The sequence below is a fragment of the Pipistrellus hanaki genome (assembly GCF_964339955.1).
Source record: "Pipistrellus hanaki genome assembly, chromosome: 2".
Taxonomy (NCBI): domain Eukaryota; kingdom Metazoa; phylum Chordata; class Mammalia; order Chiroptera; family Vespertilionidae; genus Pipistrellus; species Pipistrellus hanaki.
This window is the reverse complement of record NC_140504.1, coordinates 165,978,184-165,995,170: the sequence shown is the minus strand read 5'-3', so window position 1 is coordinate 165,995,170 and position 16,987 is coordinate 165,978,184. Positions and strand designations below refer to the sequence as shown.

The following is a 16,987-nucleotide window of genomic DNA, read 5'->3' as shown; positions in this document are numbered from 1 at the left end:
ACAAAGACTTCTAATATACCTTTCAGAATCCACACACATTAATATTTGATTTTCTCTCTTCCTCTCTTTATATCTCTTTCTTCCTGCCTTCGTGTGTGCGAGTGTCTGTACGCGCGCGCGTGCGCATGCGTGCACGCCTATGTATAAAATTTTGACAAGGACATCACTATGGAATAAATTGTGTCCCTTCAGAATTTATATGTTGAAGCTCTAACCCCATTGTCATGGTATTTGGACACGGAGCCTTTGGGAGGTAATGAGGTTTAGATGAGGTTATGAGGATGGGGCCCTCTTGTTAGCATTAGTGCCCTATAACAAGAGGCACCAAAGATCTTGATCTTCATCTCCGCCATGTGAAGACACCGCTATAAGGCAGCCATCTTTGAGGCAGAACAAGAACACTTACAGAACCTGGCTGTGCTGACACCTGGATCTCAGACCTGCAGCCTCCAGAACTATGAGAAAGAAATATCTGTTGTGTAAGCCACCCAGTCTGTGATGTTTTGTTATGGAAGCCTGAAGAGACCAAAACAGATATTCAGTTCTGTGGTGTAATTCTCAGAGCAGGAAATTAACAGTGATATAAGAAAAGCAACTAACCTATGAACCTAAATCAGATTTTGCTACTAGTCTCAATATCCTTATAGCCATAGAAATGCCTCATCCTATATAGTTCTCAGGTGCCATGTCTCTTTAGTTTTCTTTACATAGATCAGTTCCTGAGACTTTCTTTGTATTTGACATTGATAATTTTGATAGGAACAATGAACTGTTACAGAGTTTCTGAGTTTTAGATTAAAGCTCTAAGTCCTTCCTGCTAAAAGCCAGGATTGGTCCTTTAGGACTGAGTCACATCTACACCTGTTGGGTGAAGGTCAACTATGGAGAATGGATGGATGCAGAGGTTCTCACTTATCGGACTGCTCCCAGTGTGAACAATAACTTTATACAAAGTGGGTTTTCATTTCTATTTTAGATAGTTGTTAAGGAAATGTTTTGATGACTGCCACATGTTTATTTTAACCTGCACTGTTAGTCACTACTTGATATTTGATTAAATTGATTATATATTACATCCATTTGGTTAAGGAATTCACATCTGGTGTATTTTTGACACGAAGTCACTTCTATTCTATGTGTTCTTCTTTTATAATATAGAAATCTAATATTCTTCTATTTGTGCAAGTAGCAACTGGACTAATCCAAGACCTCAGTCCCATTACTTTCAGCTACACAGGCAGTCAGCCTCCTGAAATGTAGAGTAGAAATAATAGTTCTGTACTGTATTAGTCTGCTTAAACTGCCCTAACAAAATACCGTGGACAGGGGCTTAACTAATAGAAATTTATTTTGTCACAGTTCTGGAGGCTGGAAAGTCTTAATTTCAAAGTGCTGGCAAGATAGGTTTCATTCCAAGATCTCTTCTCTAGGCTTGTGGGAAGCTGCTATCTCACTGTATGCTCACGTGACCACTCTTCCTGTGTGCATGGAGGAAGAAATGGAGAGAAAGATCACACAGAACATGTGCGAGAGCCAGCTCTCTGATGTCTTGTTTATAAGGCCATTCTTTCTATCCTACAATGCCTTTCTGCCTCATAATCATAGAAACAGAGGGATAGATAGTAGCAGAAAGCCAAGATGACACCAACTTTTCTTATTTTTGATATGAAATATTTATAATTTTAATTTGTACATCTTTTTTCAGATCATTTTCATCACGGCGGCTACCGACCCAAGGATTATAAGGTATGTGGTATAACTTACAGGATGATGATAATTACTCTTGTTTTCAGGTAAAGCATATAAGTTGAAAATTATCTTAGTAAAAAAAATGCACTAACAATAATTGTCATATCATGAATGGCATACTGTAAGATACTTCACTAAACAAACTATGGGAAAATCAATATATTAGCTATTATTAACCCTTCTTTACAAATTAGGAAATAGCCAAAACCAGTTTGGCTCAGTGGTAGAGCGTCGGTCTGCGGACTGAAGGGTCCCGGGTTCGATTCCAGTCAAGGGCATGTACGTTGGCTGCGAGCACATCCCCAGTGGGGGATGTGCAGGAGGCGGCTGGTCGATGTTTCTCTCTCATCGACGTTTCTGGCTCTCTGTCTCTCTCTTCCTCTCTGTAAAAAATCAATAAAATATACTAAAAAAAAAAAAAAGAATTTTTAAAAAATTAAAAAAAATGCAAATGAGGAAATGCATTTGTGATAGATTAGGTAACTTTCTTAAAGGTCAAACTGGTCTTCTTAAAGGTCAAACAAATATTTAGTAAATAATACTGCTAGAATATAAGCTGCTGTAATAGTCCTAACACTTAGTGCAATGACTAGAAGTTAACTGTTAATAAATGTAATTCCTCCTCTCATTCAATTTTGAACTCAACTCCAGATTATCACTTACCTCACTTCTTCAAAGCTATGCTTGTTAATATTACTGATGACCTTCCTATTGCTAAAATCCGAAGGTTCATTCCCAGTCTTTTCTAATTTGGCATATCAGCAATATTTGACCCAGTTACTTCCCTTCCTTGAAATATATTCTTTAATTGACTTCCAGAATGACACATCCTCCTATTTCCCCCGCTTCTTTTCTGGTCACTCTTTTGTCTGTTTCCTTTCTGTCTTCCCAGCCTCTCAGTAATGGAGTATTCCCAAAGCGCGGTCTTCAGATGTTTTCTTCTATTACTCTCACTTCCTTGGTGATATCACCTAGTGTCATATCTTTAAATACTATTTATAACTTTATCCTGGACTCTTCTGCTGAACGCCACTTTAATATGTTAGCTGGTTAATAGGTTAATAGATATGTGAAAGTAAACAAAACCAGTCTCTTAATATTTCACTCTTCTACCCTTCCTGTTGGAATATTATAACTAATTCATACAAACTCAACTCTTCTAGTTGATTAGGCCAAAACCTTTGGTGCTATATTTGACATCCAGTCCATTAGCAAATCCTGTTGGCTCTCTCTTCTAATGCTCTCTACATCTGATTACTTTCCACCTCCATTGTTATCACTTTGGTCCAAGTCAGCATCCTTTCCTTTATTTAGTTGTGATAGTTTTCTAGCTGAATTCCCTGTCATTGCCTTTGGTCCCTCTATTTACTGTTCTTAACACAGTGGCCAAGGGGATCTTATTAAATTTAACAAAAGAAAAAGGGGCATTTTTCCTGCTCAGAATAGAAGCCTAAATCCTTAAAAATCTACATTTCTGAACTCATCTCATACTGTTTTGTCCAGCCCTGCCGTCTTTCTTGCTGTTTCTACTATATCAGGCATGCCCCCTTGCACTTATTTTTCTCTTTTTTGAGTGTTCTTCCCAAGGACATCTTGTGGTCTTCACTAATGTCTTCAGGCTTTACTCCCTAGGTCTTTACTAAGACGTTCTCTCTATGCAGTCCCCATTTTCTCTCCTACTTGAAATTAACAGCTCCTTCCCTACCTACCCCTCCCATAGCAATAATCAGGAGTTCTTATCTCCTTTCCTGCTTTATTTTCTTGCCATGCTATTTGTCATCCTATGACAATACTGTATGTTTTTATCTATTTGTTTTGATGTGTGTGTTTTTTAATCTATTTCTCTTTATTCAAATGTAAATTTTACTACTTGGGCAAGAATTTATGAATTTGTTTATCCTGGTTCATTCATTTGTCTCCCAGAACAAATGAAGCAATGAATGAGTATTAGGGTTAGAATTCTGTTCTGTTTGACCTCATAGCTTAAACTAGGTTACTATTTATGTATATTTATCTTTTGTTATATATATATACCCTATCTAACAAAGAGGGAATATGCAAATGGACCATCACACCATCACAAAATATGGTGGCATCCAGTCCCCTCAGCCTCCCCAGAGTTCCACAGTCCTTTCAGCCCAACCAGGGGGGTGGCAGGCACATGGTGTGGCCAGACCTGCCTTCAACCCCTCAGCTGCCCAGCTGCCCAGGGCTGGCCCAAGATGCAGGAAAGCCTCAGATGGTGGCTGCTCATCCACCCAGGGCCACCTGAGGCTCAGGTAACTAGGGCCAGGCAAGGCTTGTGCTAACGGCAGTGGTAGCAGCAGAAGTGTGATGGGGGTGCCACCTTCCCCTGATTGCTGGGTCATTTCCTGTCCCTAAGGGCTCCCAGACAGTGAGAAGGGGCAGGCTGGGCTGAGGCACTCCCCTTACAGTGCATGAATTTTCATGTCCCAGGCCAGGCCTCTAATATATATATATATATATATATATATATATATATATATATATATATATACACATATACACATACACATACACACACACATATATATATGTGTGTGTATGTATATGTATATATGTGTGTATGTATATGTATATATGTATGTGTATGTATATGTATATATGTATGTGTATGTATATGTATATATGTGTGTATATGTATATATGTATATGTGTGTATGTATTTTGTGTGTATATATATATATATACATACATACATACATATATATATATATGGATATATTTATATATATCCCTACCTGTACCTCACCCTTCCTCAAAAGCCCTTATAGTAATAACATTTTATAAATTTTAGACATGTGGAATGAACAATCCAGATGCAGTTAATGTTGGTTCTTATAATAAGAATGATTGCTATATTCTGAAATTTACCTTTTAAATATAGCAGTGGCATTTTAATTTTTACAAAGGATGTGTGTGTGTGTGCGTGTGTGTGTGTGTGTGTGTGTTTGTATAATGTTACTATATATATTCTGTATACATATTTATATGCAGGTGATCAGGACACCCCATGGCATGGACTTCGATGACTCTTTGGAAAGGTGTGATGAGTATTTGAGCCCAAGATCATGTAGCAAGTCCCGGCATTCAGCAAGGACCTTACTCGTCCATTCAGCACCCTCGACGACGATGCAGCATCCTCCAAGCCCTGTGTTAAACCGAGCTTCCCTCAGGGAAAGGTAATGCTTAGTCTCTATTTCTGGACTACTTTTTTGAATAATCATTACTAGAAGAGAAGGTAGCAATAATATATGTGAAGTGATTATTTGTAAAAGTATAATTTGATTTTCAGAGCCTTGAATTGTTTTTATTTAGAACATATTGTATATTGTAATAGTGTGAGATACTCCTCCCCAACCCAGTGCTCTTGAAGTGAGTTTATTATTAGTGAGTTTAGTAATTAGGATGACTTTAATCCTAATTAAATACTATCCTATATAATAAAAGAGGAATATGTTAATTATGCCCTGAGGCCTGACGATCAACCTAGTAAGGATTAGATCATGGATCTGCAGGAGGGTGGGGCAGAAAACTACAATCGGGTGGTGAAATGCTGTAGGATGGGGCTGGGCAGCAAGCAAGTGGGAGGTGGAGAGTTACAGGAGTGGGTAGGGCAGCGAATTCTGATGGGGAGGTGGGGGGAGCTACAGGAGGGCGGCAGTGACCTAGTGGGGCACAGATTCATGAGCAGGGCTACTAGTAGTTCATAAAAGTGAAAAATAGAGTGTGTGATAGTTTGCTTTTAGTAGATTCATATGTATATAAATATGTATAAAAATAGCATACATTATATTTTTCTTTGGTGATAATAATGATGTATATATTGCTGGTATATGGTAACTAATTTCCTCAAATAACCTCCCTCCAACTCCCCAAGAGAATCTTAATCATGTAAAAATTCTAGCACTTCCTCTAAAAAAAAACAAAAACCTTTGCAACCAAAGTTAGCTGCTAGTTATAATTTTAATGTGAAAGAAATAATTTCTCCTCATCTGTTTTTTGTTATTATTGTTGTTGAATCCAAGTTGGGAATTGCTTGCCTCTCTCACCAATAGTAACATAGAAAACAATAGCTGTCACATTAAAAAACAACAACCCAACCCTTAGTTTAGTGGAACTTCATTCTCAAACTTAATTAGTTTCAGAAGGCTGTTGGAGAAGCTATTTGCTCAAAAATCAAATCGGTTTTCCCATTAGAAATAATGTAAATTGAATTAATCCATTCCAGACCCACAAATGATTCCCTCCTTTGACTTTTCTTAGACACAATGCATTCCTTCCTAATGCACTGTTTAATCTACAAATAAATACCCCTTTTCTTAAATTTATCAAACCACCTCCTACTAGCCTTAAACATTTCAGCACTTGTTCCAGGGGTGTCTTTCAGGTCAGCATGCAGCATCTTTGCTTGTTCACATATCACTGCTTCTGAAATTCTGTCACTGTATGCTGGATAGAGGTTCTAGAAGGAAATGAGTGAGTCTAATATTAAACATTACTTAACTATGACTTGAGGAAGGTTGAGGTTAGTTTTGAATTTATCTAAAACAGTAAAAAATTTTTGGGGATTGACTTTCACTGAGGTTATACACCTGTGCTTTGAGTGTATTTTCTAAAAAATATATAGATTTAGTCTTTTATTCTTTAGTGCACTCAGTACCACATCTTTAAATATGAGACATTTCTGATCTGGCTTTTCAGGTCATTCAGCAGGATATTTATGGATGTTTATACAATCCATTGGAATTTAAACTGCTATAAATGTAGGTTATATATATCCCAGAGAAAAAATTGGGAGTATGACAAAACATACAGCTATAGGAATTTGGGTAAACAGCCATTAAAATTAATTAAGTTTTCTCTAACATTGCTGTAAAATGCTGACTCCTTAATCATGTATATGAATAAACAGATGTTTAAAACGGTTATCAGTGACTCTAAGCAAATTAATTTTTTATTTATTGTGAAAGGTTTTTTGTTTTGTTTGTGTTTTGTTTTTGTTTTTTTGTTTTTTGCCTTAAGCACATTTTAAAAACACCTCCAATAGAGTTTCACACCATAAAATGGTTTTAATTTGATGTGTTACAGTTCAGAAGCAGCCTTTGTATTAGGATGTAGAATTATTACTAAAATCAGATGGAAATACTAGCAAATCTAATTTAAGAGGAACTGATTTTCTTTTACATCATGCTTGCAGTTTTGATTTTTGTAAGTGGAACAAAATATTGTTAGACAATCATTCCTTGTACCACAGCACAGACTAGTGGATCCTCTCATGGTATCTTTGGAGGTACCATGGGGTCCTGTTGGAGCTACATATGGATCTCAGATTTTCAAAATGCATACATATGTAGCAAGTAAGGTCTGCCAGGATATTTGTAGAGATGCAGTAATACTTCCTTTTTAATGTGCAGGAGGTTAAAATTTAGATGTAGTTGATCATCCATTGTAGATTACATTCTTTACAACAGTTTATGAAAATCATTTATCTTGCATAATAGTCTATACTCTGAGTAAATATATAAAATTGTAACTTTAAGAACAAACTGGGAGATTAAAAAGCAAAATTTCAAGCAACCAATTAACATTTTAGTATTCATTCCTTTATAAAGGATTTACCAATGGCATTTTATGCACATGTACTATAATCAGATCGAGAAATTTTTATTGTTACTTATACAGCTTAAATATTAATGCCAGTTTTGAGTTTGGTCAGGGATATAAGAAAGAGGAATGGTTGCTTTATTTCTTCAACATTTTCAATTTCAACATTCAGACTCTAATAAAAGATACTTTTGTCTTCCTTATTTTTCAATATTTACTTTTTCAAAAATACGTTTACATCATAGTGGAGACTAGACACATGATACCATCTGTATTGGGATGGGATCATTCAATTTTTATGTTCCCCTGTATTTTTTATTTATTTGTTTATTGCAGCATAACTGACACACAACATTATATTGCTTTCAGATGTATAACATGATGATTCAATATTTGAAATGTTCCCCTGTGGTCTGAAGGAGTAAGAACATGATCGGATTATAAACAACATTTTTAATCTATTGTAAATATTTTGTTTCATTTCATAAGATGTTTTATTCTGTATGCAGAAAGGAATTTCTTCCAAATAGTTTGAGTATGATTCAATTACTAGAAAATAAGAACCAATTTTAAATGCACTCTACATTGAATTATTGTTCTAACATGAAAATTTATATTCTTTATGTAGAGACAAAGCTTTAAAGAATTAAGTATGTAAATTATTAGAATGGTCAGATATATGGGTATGTTACTACAAGGCGAGTCAAAGTTTATTATTAAGTCTATTGAATATATTGTGAGTGCTTAATACTATAGCTGAGAATTAACCTGAGTTTATATCTGCCTCTTATGCTTGGTTGAAAGAAAAAAAAATGTTACTTAATCTTTATATAATATATTATCACATAGGGATAAGAAAAAAATGACTTCCTCTGTCTGTCATTTGGAAAGATTTTTTTTCTCATCTTCTGACTACAAGTCACCTTTGTTTTTTATGCCTACAGATTCCATTCTGATTGGTGTTCACCTTCAAACTGCGATGAGATCCATGACCGGGTAAAAAATGTCTTGAAATCACATCAGGCTCATCAAAGACATTTTTATGTTAGTTTCTAAAATATTCCCTTGAAGGCTTTTTATAACTGGGCATATAAACCACAACAGAAAGCTAAAGTTTGCAATATTTCATCGTTGGGAAGGAAAATATACAACCTCCATAACTAACTTCCTGCCTGACCTGAGTCATGCAAAGTGTTTGACACAAATCATCTGCACTACAAACAAAAATCAGGGATTATTATCTCATAAAGAGTCAGTAAATAGTGACTTTATGATAATTTTTTTCACATCCTTCAAAATACAGAAACTCTTCTTTTTTGGGCTAGTTCAAAACAATTCCATGTCCTACCAATAGATTTGATTCTATATGGTAAATTAAGGAGAGGGTAAGAAAAAACATAATTTGAAGAAGCCACCCATCTAATTTTTATGCTAATTAAACGTTTAAAAGAGGAAAAGAGCAGAGCAGATCTACCAAGTTTGATATTAGGGAACATCAAATGAGAATATTTTTTGAGATAAGGCAAAAATGTATACATGAATGACAGTATTGAAATAATTACTATATATTCTTTTTGTGTTTGATTCCTTTTCCATTTATTAGTTTTAAAAACAATCATCATGAGTGTTATGTAGGGCATTAAACTCAGTCCTGGAGATATAACTGGATTATGTGATATTTTACATATTTGGAGGCTATGTCATTGGTTGGATATAGATTTTAGACTGTGATGAGAGCATTTTGTTGTGCAATGTCCCTCTTTATCTCTAGAATTATTTTAATGTGTTTTATCTGATGTTAGTGTGTTTTATCTGATGTTAGTCTAGTTATAGCGACATTAATTTTTGGCTAATGTATGCAAAGTCCATATTTTTCCATCCTTTGCTTTTTATCATTAAAGTACATATCTTATAAAAGCACATAAAATCTTTCCCAAGAATGAAAATCCAGAATTTTTATGTCAATTGATGGGGCTTTCATTTGGATTAACAAGTGTTTTTTGCCATTCTTTTTTTTTTTTTTTTTTTTTTTATCAACTTGTTATTTATTTTTTTACTATTCTGTCATTGGTTGCCCTAAAGATTTCAACATGCATACTGACAAATTATTTTGTTGTTGACTTCCCCAATCATAGTAGGGCCTAAAAATATTAACTCTTTTTAATCCATCTCCTTTTTGTATGTTTATTACTATGTTTTTTAAATTCTACATATATGAAAGAGACAAATTTTGTTTATTCATTTAAGCTTATATTTACCATTTCTATTATTCTTCATTCTTGTCAGTAATTTCATGTTCCCATCTAGATTCTAGAATCATTTCCCTTTTGCTTGAAGAATTCCCTATATGACTCTTATGTTTATGTCATTTTCCTGGCTAAGTTCTGTTTTCGTTTGTTTGAAAACATCTTGGTTTTTATTTTATGTAATATAGTTTAATTGGATATAAAAATCTAAATTAGTAGTTTTCTTTGGTTTGTTAAAGAAGCCATCCCATTATCTTCTGGCTTCTTCTGTCTCTGTTGAAAACTCAGTTGTTATTGAAATAATGTGATGTTTTCCCACCCTCTGCTGCATTTAAGATTTGGCCTTCAACTTTGTGTTTAGTAAGCTTACCATTATATACCTAGGTGTGGTTTTGTTGGATTAATTCTGTGTTAAGTTTTTAGAGCTTCTCAAACTTGCAGGTTACCTTTCATCAGTTTAAGGTGCAAGAACAAAATTAGCACAAATCTCTTTATTCTTCTTCACAATTTCACAGACGGAAGATGGTTCTTACTATAGATCTTAACAATCTCAGCATATGATTTTTCTTCTTTCCTTATTAAGTCAAGAGTTACACCTTTTCACTTAAAGGAAGCACTTGACAGCTTCTCTATGGTATATCCACATTGCCAGCATCACAGGGTTACTTGAACACAAGCACTGTGATACTGCACTGCCATCTGATAACCTAGACAGCTACTAGGCTACTAGCAGGCTAGTAGCATAGACAGTTTAGGTGCACTGGACAAAGGAGTGATTCACATTCTGAATGGAATGGAGTAGATGGCATGAGATTTCAACATGCTACTCAGAATGATATGTAATTTAAAACTCATGAATTGTTTTTTTCTGGAATTTTCCATTCTGCAGTCTTGTACTGCTATTATCCAAGGATAATTAAAACTATGGAAATTCTGGACTATACTCTTCTAGCATACCTTCATAAAAAATTTAACTAGATATCAGCTTGAAAGAATTTGGGTCTAATTTTCATATAGGACAGTGATCAGCAAACTCATTAGTCAACAGAGTCAAATATTAACAGTACGACAAATGAAATTTCTTTTGAGAGCCAAATTTTTAAAACTTAAACTTCTTCTAATACCACTTCTTAAAAATAGACTTGCCCAGGCTATGGTATTTTGTGGAAGAGCCACACTCAAGGGGCCAAAGAGCTGCATGTGGCTCCCGAGCTGCAGTTTGCTGACCACATATATAGGAGAATGATCTAATGGCCTGGGATAGAGGTTTTGATTTCATAGTCAAGTTTATTTGCATTCTAGGAGGCAGTATAATGTGAATCAAGTTAGATCTGGATTTAAGTTTCAGTTCTGCCTCTTAGTTTGTGTCTTTGGCAATTTTTAAAGTTTTTTTTTTTTTTTAGTTTCAATATATTTGATGTGGTTACTGACGGTTTAAATGACATCCATATAAAAAGTACCTCAGTCCTAGATGCAACAAATATTGCTGCTGTCCATCTTTTTCTGTATTTGCATGTTGGTAAGTGGGAATGTGGATGAGGAATAAGGGGTGAATCACTTCTCTATGTCCTGGGAATGTATTTTCTGACACTGACAAGAATGATACATCTCTTTAAATGTTTGCTTGATCCATAGTCAGTAAGCTATAATAAGATGTGATGTTTTGGCCTCTTTATTTTTATATAACCTGACCTTTTAACAAACAGACTATACAAGGACTCTTATAAGAGATGTGTATGTGCTGAATATATATATCTCCTATCTAATAAAGAAGGAATATGCTAATTGACCCTCATGCTGTCACAAAAGATGGCAGTGCCCACAGCCAATAAGGAGTAAATATGCTAATTGACTGTTCCACCCTCAAAGATGGTGGCACCCACAGCCAATAAGGAGGGAATATGCTAATTGATTGCCCCACCCTCAAAGTTGGAAGCACCCACAGCCACAAGATGGTGGTGCACAGTCCCCTCAGTCCTCCAGCTTCCCAGGGCTGGCCAGAGGCACAGGCAAGCCTTGGATGGTGGATGCCCAGCTACCCAGGGCCACCCAAGGCTCAGGTAATCAGGGCCAGCCAAAACTTGTGATGCTGGCAATGGCAGCAGCCAAGGTGTGATGGGGCATCTCCTTCCCCTGATCACCAGGTTGCCTTCTACTCTGAGGGCTCCCAGACTATGAGGGGTGTAGGTAAGGCTGAGGGACCCCCATCCAGTGCATGAATTTTCATGCATTGGGCCTCTAGTGTGTGTGTGTGTGTGTGTGTGTGTGTGTGTGTGTGTGTGTGTGTGTTTATATGTATATGTATAAATACACACACACACATACACATACATATACAATGTCACAAAATTGAATCTTAAACTCAGATGGGAATAACTATGAAGATCATCTAGTCTTTTTTGTTTCTCAGGGCAGAATTCCCCTCCATGAAATCCTTGATCTAAATGGGTATCAGTGCTATGCAGTAATTTTACTTCCTCTTAAGATAGTCATTCTATTCTTAGAATGCTTCATTAATTAGAAAGTTTTCCCTTATTTTCTTTATTTTGTCTTTTATTATGTCTCCTAATAATTCTTTGGTCCTTTCTATCCATAGAGTTTCATGGAATAGCAGTGTTGTTCCACACGTATGCAGGAATCCTGTCTTAGTTATCTTTCTGTCCTCAGAGTCTAGACTAGTAACTACCCAGCTAAAAATATGGGTCTTATTTAATAAATAATCAGATTTTTTAAAAGGTACTTTTTGTATGTTTTTTTTTCATATATAAACATTTAAAATTTAGTCAATGTTTTTATTACAATGTTGTCAAAAATTAATTTTTCAACTAGTATTTATAAAATTAAAGAGTATTGTCATTCATTAGAATTTTTAAATTAATATTTAATTACTTAGTTCTTGCAACATATTTCTTGAGATTGAAAACATTACTTTTTTTTAATTTCGTTCACTCTTTTGTAGTGTCTTTTGTATTCATGATAGCCAATTACATTTCCTGTGATAATAGAGTGAATGCCTCACTTTGTTGATTTATCAAACTGGGCAAAAATAAGTAACATCTAGTAGATATATGCTATCTAAGAAAAAAGATCTAAAAACTAGTAATAAGGAAAGGTTGAAAATAAAAGGACAAATATATACCATCCAAGCACTAACTAAAAGAAAGACATTGTAGCTATATGAATAATAAACAAAAAATAAGGAGGGGGGCATTAATAGAATTAAATGAGTTAATTGAAAGGATAAAAGGTTTTAATTCACCTAGAAGCTTTAATAACTCTAAATATATTCACATTTTCTGCTATTCTTTTTTATTTTTTAAATATATTTTATTGATTTTTTACAGAGAGGAAAGGGGAGGGATAGAGAGTTAGAAACATCAGATGAGAGATGTTTAGCTGCCTCCTGCATACCCCCCACTGGAGATGTGCCCGCAACCAAGGCACATGTTCCTGACGCGAATCGGACCCAGGACCCTTCAGTCCAGAGGCTGACACTAACCACTAAGCCAAACCAGTTAGGGTTTCTGTTATTCTTTTTATTTGTTGTTTACATTTTTACCAGAATGCTTTCTTCACAATTTCATATTCTCAGCAAAATTTAAAAATTATTTTCTTCATAATCTATTTTCAGTTGATTTCTTACATAAAGTGAATTCCTTATTAACACTAATTTTTATAGCAATCTATTTATGCTTACAAGTTCCTTTTGTTATCAGTTTTCTCTATTTTTTTCTAGTTTGAGTAGGTAATAGGGTATTGGCCAGTCAGTGAGAAAGATATTTGATACTAAATTATGTAAATGCCATACATTAAGATAATAATTACTATAAAGGATATACTTTACAAAGCTATCTCTCTATGATCCTACTAGAAGCCTGCTACACAGATTTGTGCACCAGTGGGGTCCCCCTGCCTGGCCTGTGCCCTCTCACAATCCAGGACCCCTCAAAGGATGTTGAACTGCCAGTTTTGGCCCCATCCCTTCAGGCCAGGCTGAGGGACCCCACCATGCACAAATCCATGCATTGGACCTCTAGTATGCATATATCTTTGGTTAATCTCATCCCATCCTCCTTATCCCCCCTTCCTCCTGAGATTCATCAATTTGTTCCATGTTTCCATGCCTGTGTGTTGAGCATCTGCCCCGGGTGGTCAGTGTGCACCATAGCTACTAGTCGAACAGTAGAACAGTTGCTTAGGCTTTTATATGTGTATATATATATATATATATATATATATATATATATATATATATATATTTCTTGTGCTCTTGAATGTGTCTGAACAAGCTACTTATACAAGGAGGAGTTGCCATGTATCTTGATTCCACATAACAATGTGTAAGATATTACTACACATCTTAGTTCATATCTTCATACACAGTATCCTTTCACTTGTTGATTCAAGAAACATCTACTAGGTGTCCAGTCTTTGATAAATAGTATTAGCAAAAATATAATAAAATTATGTTAGTCTTACAGAACAGAAAATAAATTCTGACTTACCCTTTTATTTCTTTCCTAAGATGTCCAAACATTTAATTCAATTTCTTAGAATGGGAGAGGAGGAGAGCATTTCCCAAAGAGATGTGTGTCATTTTAGTTATAAAATGAATTAATGAAAATCTTTATACTTTTCAGGATGAGAGAGAACTAGAGAAGGAAGACGAACTGGAAATGAAAAGAGGTCTTTACTACAGAGACTATGCCTATGACAGTGATCCCGAGTACAGGTATGAACTTGGTTACTTCTCTATAGAGAGTTCTTTCTCATAATTGGTACAAAAATAGCCTGCTTCTTAATCTTCTAGATTTGTGGGAAATTTAGACTCAAATTAGCAATTATTAATTAATTATTTTTATATATTTAAAATATTTAACTATGAAAAATCCCATTGAAATATTTTAATGTTTGCATTAAGGAAACTTTTCAATGAAAACAAATACAGTCAATGAATGGTGATGCTCTCATCCTACTTAAAGTTTTAGTTTATTTGGCTTCTCTGCAAATCCGCATATCCAGGGTTTATTTTAGGCTTTATTATATATCCATGCTTAACTGTATGTCTTCCATCACCTTTGAGTATGAAATTAATTAGGAAGAAATCTTTTACTTCCAATATTATGGGATTTGGGGGTTAGTATGGGGGAAAATCTACTCCCCATGTAGACTTCCTTCTCAATTTCATATCTCCTCTCTTTTACAAAGTTTTAGATAGCTGTGGTAGCCTTACCCATTTCCATGGCCCTGGGATCTCTTTCCTCCTTTTAGCACCTCCTATGTCTGTCTCAGTTCTCTTCAGAGCTTCTGGCAGCATCATCCTGTTTGAGCATAGTCCTAATTAAAGACCAGACATAAGGTGATGCTTCAAATAGATGGGAGATGGCCATAAAAAGAGAGAAGGATAAAAGCAATTTGAACTTCATGTTTAGAATAAAATTTGGCCTTTTATACCTGTCAATTAAAATTGTAGCTATGTTGTTCTTTTAAGAAATTAGCTATTGATATAAACTGTTTTCTGTTTGCTTATGCATCTTTTTCCATTTACTAACAGTAGGAATATGCTCAATATAAATGCTTTAAGTATGAAATTATTTATAACAGAATTTCAATCTGAGTAATTTAAATTTTACAAATATGTTTTTAGGTATCACAGGGTTGAGTATAGTTTTTATTTTTTCTCCATTGGTCACTATCTGATTAATAAGATGTGACAAATAGTCAAAAAGCTACCTTCAGTATTAACAAATGGAAGAAAAAAAATCTAATACATAGACTTAAAATGTCCTGCATAACTAAGAATAAAGATAAAGAATGCTATTATGAACATTTCGTACATGGTCCACTTGTGCAAGAATTTGGCTGGGGAATCTAGCAGTTGAATTACTGGGTTGAAGTTGCATATTTAAGCTTACTGGATCATGCCAAACTGTTTTCCAAAGAGAGTGTGTACATGTTTTCACTGCATCATCACTGACACTACCAAGCTCTGAAATGGTAATACAGCCACTTCATGCCCCTTTTCATGGTCCTTTATACAGTGTTCAGGTGGGAAGATTGACTTCAGGCAAAATAGCAAATACATCTTTAGACAACTCCAAGAGTTCCTATTTCACAGTTGACAATGGAGGTAACATCATGGAACTGATAAGTTAGGGAAGAAATTGTTTGTGTGAAATGTGATTGTAGATACATATATGAAGAAAATATTTATAGAATTTAATAGTCAGGACATATCGTTTTATATGGTACAAACTTCATGATCTCTAGCATGCCTAAGAGGTCTTACCTATAACAAGTACTTAATCTATTGAAGTAGGTCAGTGCCAAAAAACTTAGTCTTTGAAAAAGCCAGCATTTTATTTCTAGCAGATACTGTGGTGATCCCAAAACTTAATTTTTCTGATATTAAAATTATAACTTAGGTATGTTTTTTAAAAAATACTTTTGAGACTTCAGAAAAACTTGCCTTTTCCCTACAACTATTTTATAGCTTTCTATCTGTTATTTTTTTTTTCCTTCAAAACTCTTAAATTGACAGTAAGTCCTATCACTTCAAATACTCCCTCTTCTGTTTCCAAAAGTGGTTCATGTTGAGTCTAATTTTCTGCTCCCCACTGAGGACAGCAGCAGCCTGGCACAGTAAAAAGGGCTCAGAGCCACTGACATACCACCCCTTCCATTCCACCACCTGCTAGCTGAGTGGTCATAGGAAGTCACTGCATTTCACTGAGTCTCAGTTTCTAGTTACTAACTTCAGAGGATGTCAGTTAATATGTAAATACATATAAAATACTTAGTAGTCCCATGCCTCATAATTAATAACTTCTGTGTGTCAGTTAAAAACTACGCTATGCACCTTACATACACTCTCTTTCGTTTTTAAAGCAGTAACTGCAAAAATAGTGTCAAGGAAGATGAGACTCTGGATGATTAAATAAGTGGTCCAAGGTCCCCAGCCTCTAATGCACATGTGTCAAACACAAGGCCCGCGGGCCAAATCCAGCCCGCCAGGCCTTGCAATGTGGCCCGCACCGCGCTGTCATCACTGCACTCCGCTGTCAGTTTATGACATTGTCAGTTTATGACTGTTCAGTAAACCATTCGGCCCACGATTTAGGCTGGATTTTAGATTTTGGCCCCTTCTCTGATTGAGTTCGACACCCCTACTCTAATGGATTAAATGTGAGTCAGCGACAGGTCTGTCTGACTCTCGTAACTGGCCCTTGCGCACCCTCTGCGCTCTGCTTCACCACACCTCACTTACCTCTCTTCTCTGAATTCCTTTCAAACCCTGTCTCTCCGACACTATTTTCATTTTAGTGTTCAGTAATTTGTTTTCAAGCAAACAGTGTCACTCTTTA

The 16,987-nt window shown here is 35.3% G+C and overlaps 1 protein-coding gene across 2 annotated transcripts in view; it reads left to right on the top strand.

Moving 5' to 3' along the window:
- SPATA6 (spermatogenesis associated 6) overlaps positions 1 to 16,987 on the top strand; it is a 54,800-nt gene that overhangs the window by 37,366 nt on the left and 447 nt on the right. The window contains exons 9-12 of one of the 2 annotated variants that reach the window (XM_084873514.1): positions 1,706 to 1,746; positions 4,768 to 4,952; positions 8,322 to 8,373; positions 14,264 to 14,355. In XM_084873514.1, coding sequence (XP_084729640.1) covers positions 1,706 to 1,746; positions 4,768 to 4,952; positions 8,322 to 8,373; positions 14,264 to 14,355 — 370 coding nt within the window. Of the gene's footprint in view, positions 1 to 1,705; positions 1,747 to 4,767; positions 4,953 to 8,321; positions 8,422 to 14,263; positions 14,356 to 16,987 lie in introns of both variants that reach the window. The other variant, XM_084873513.1, reaches the window with a different exon arrangement.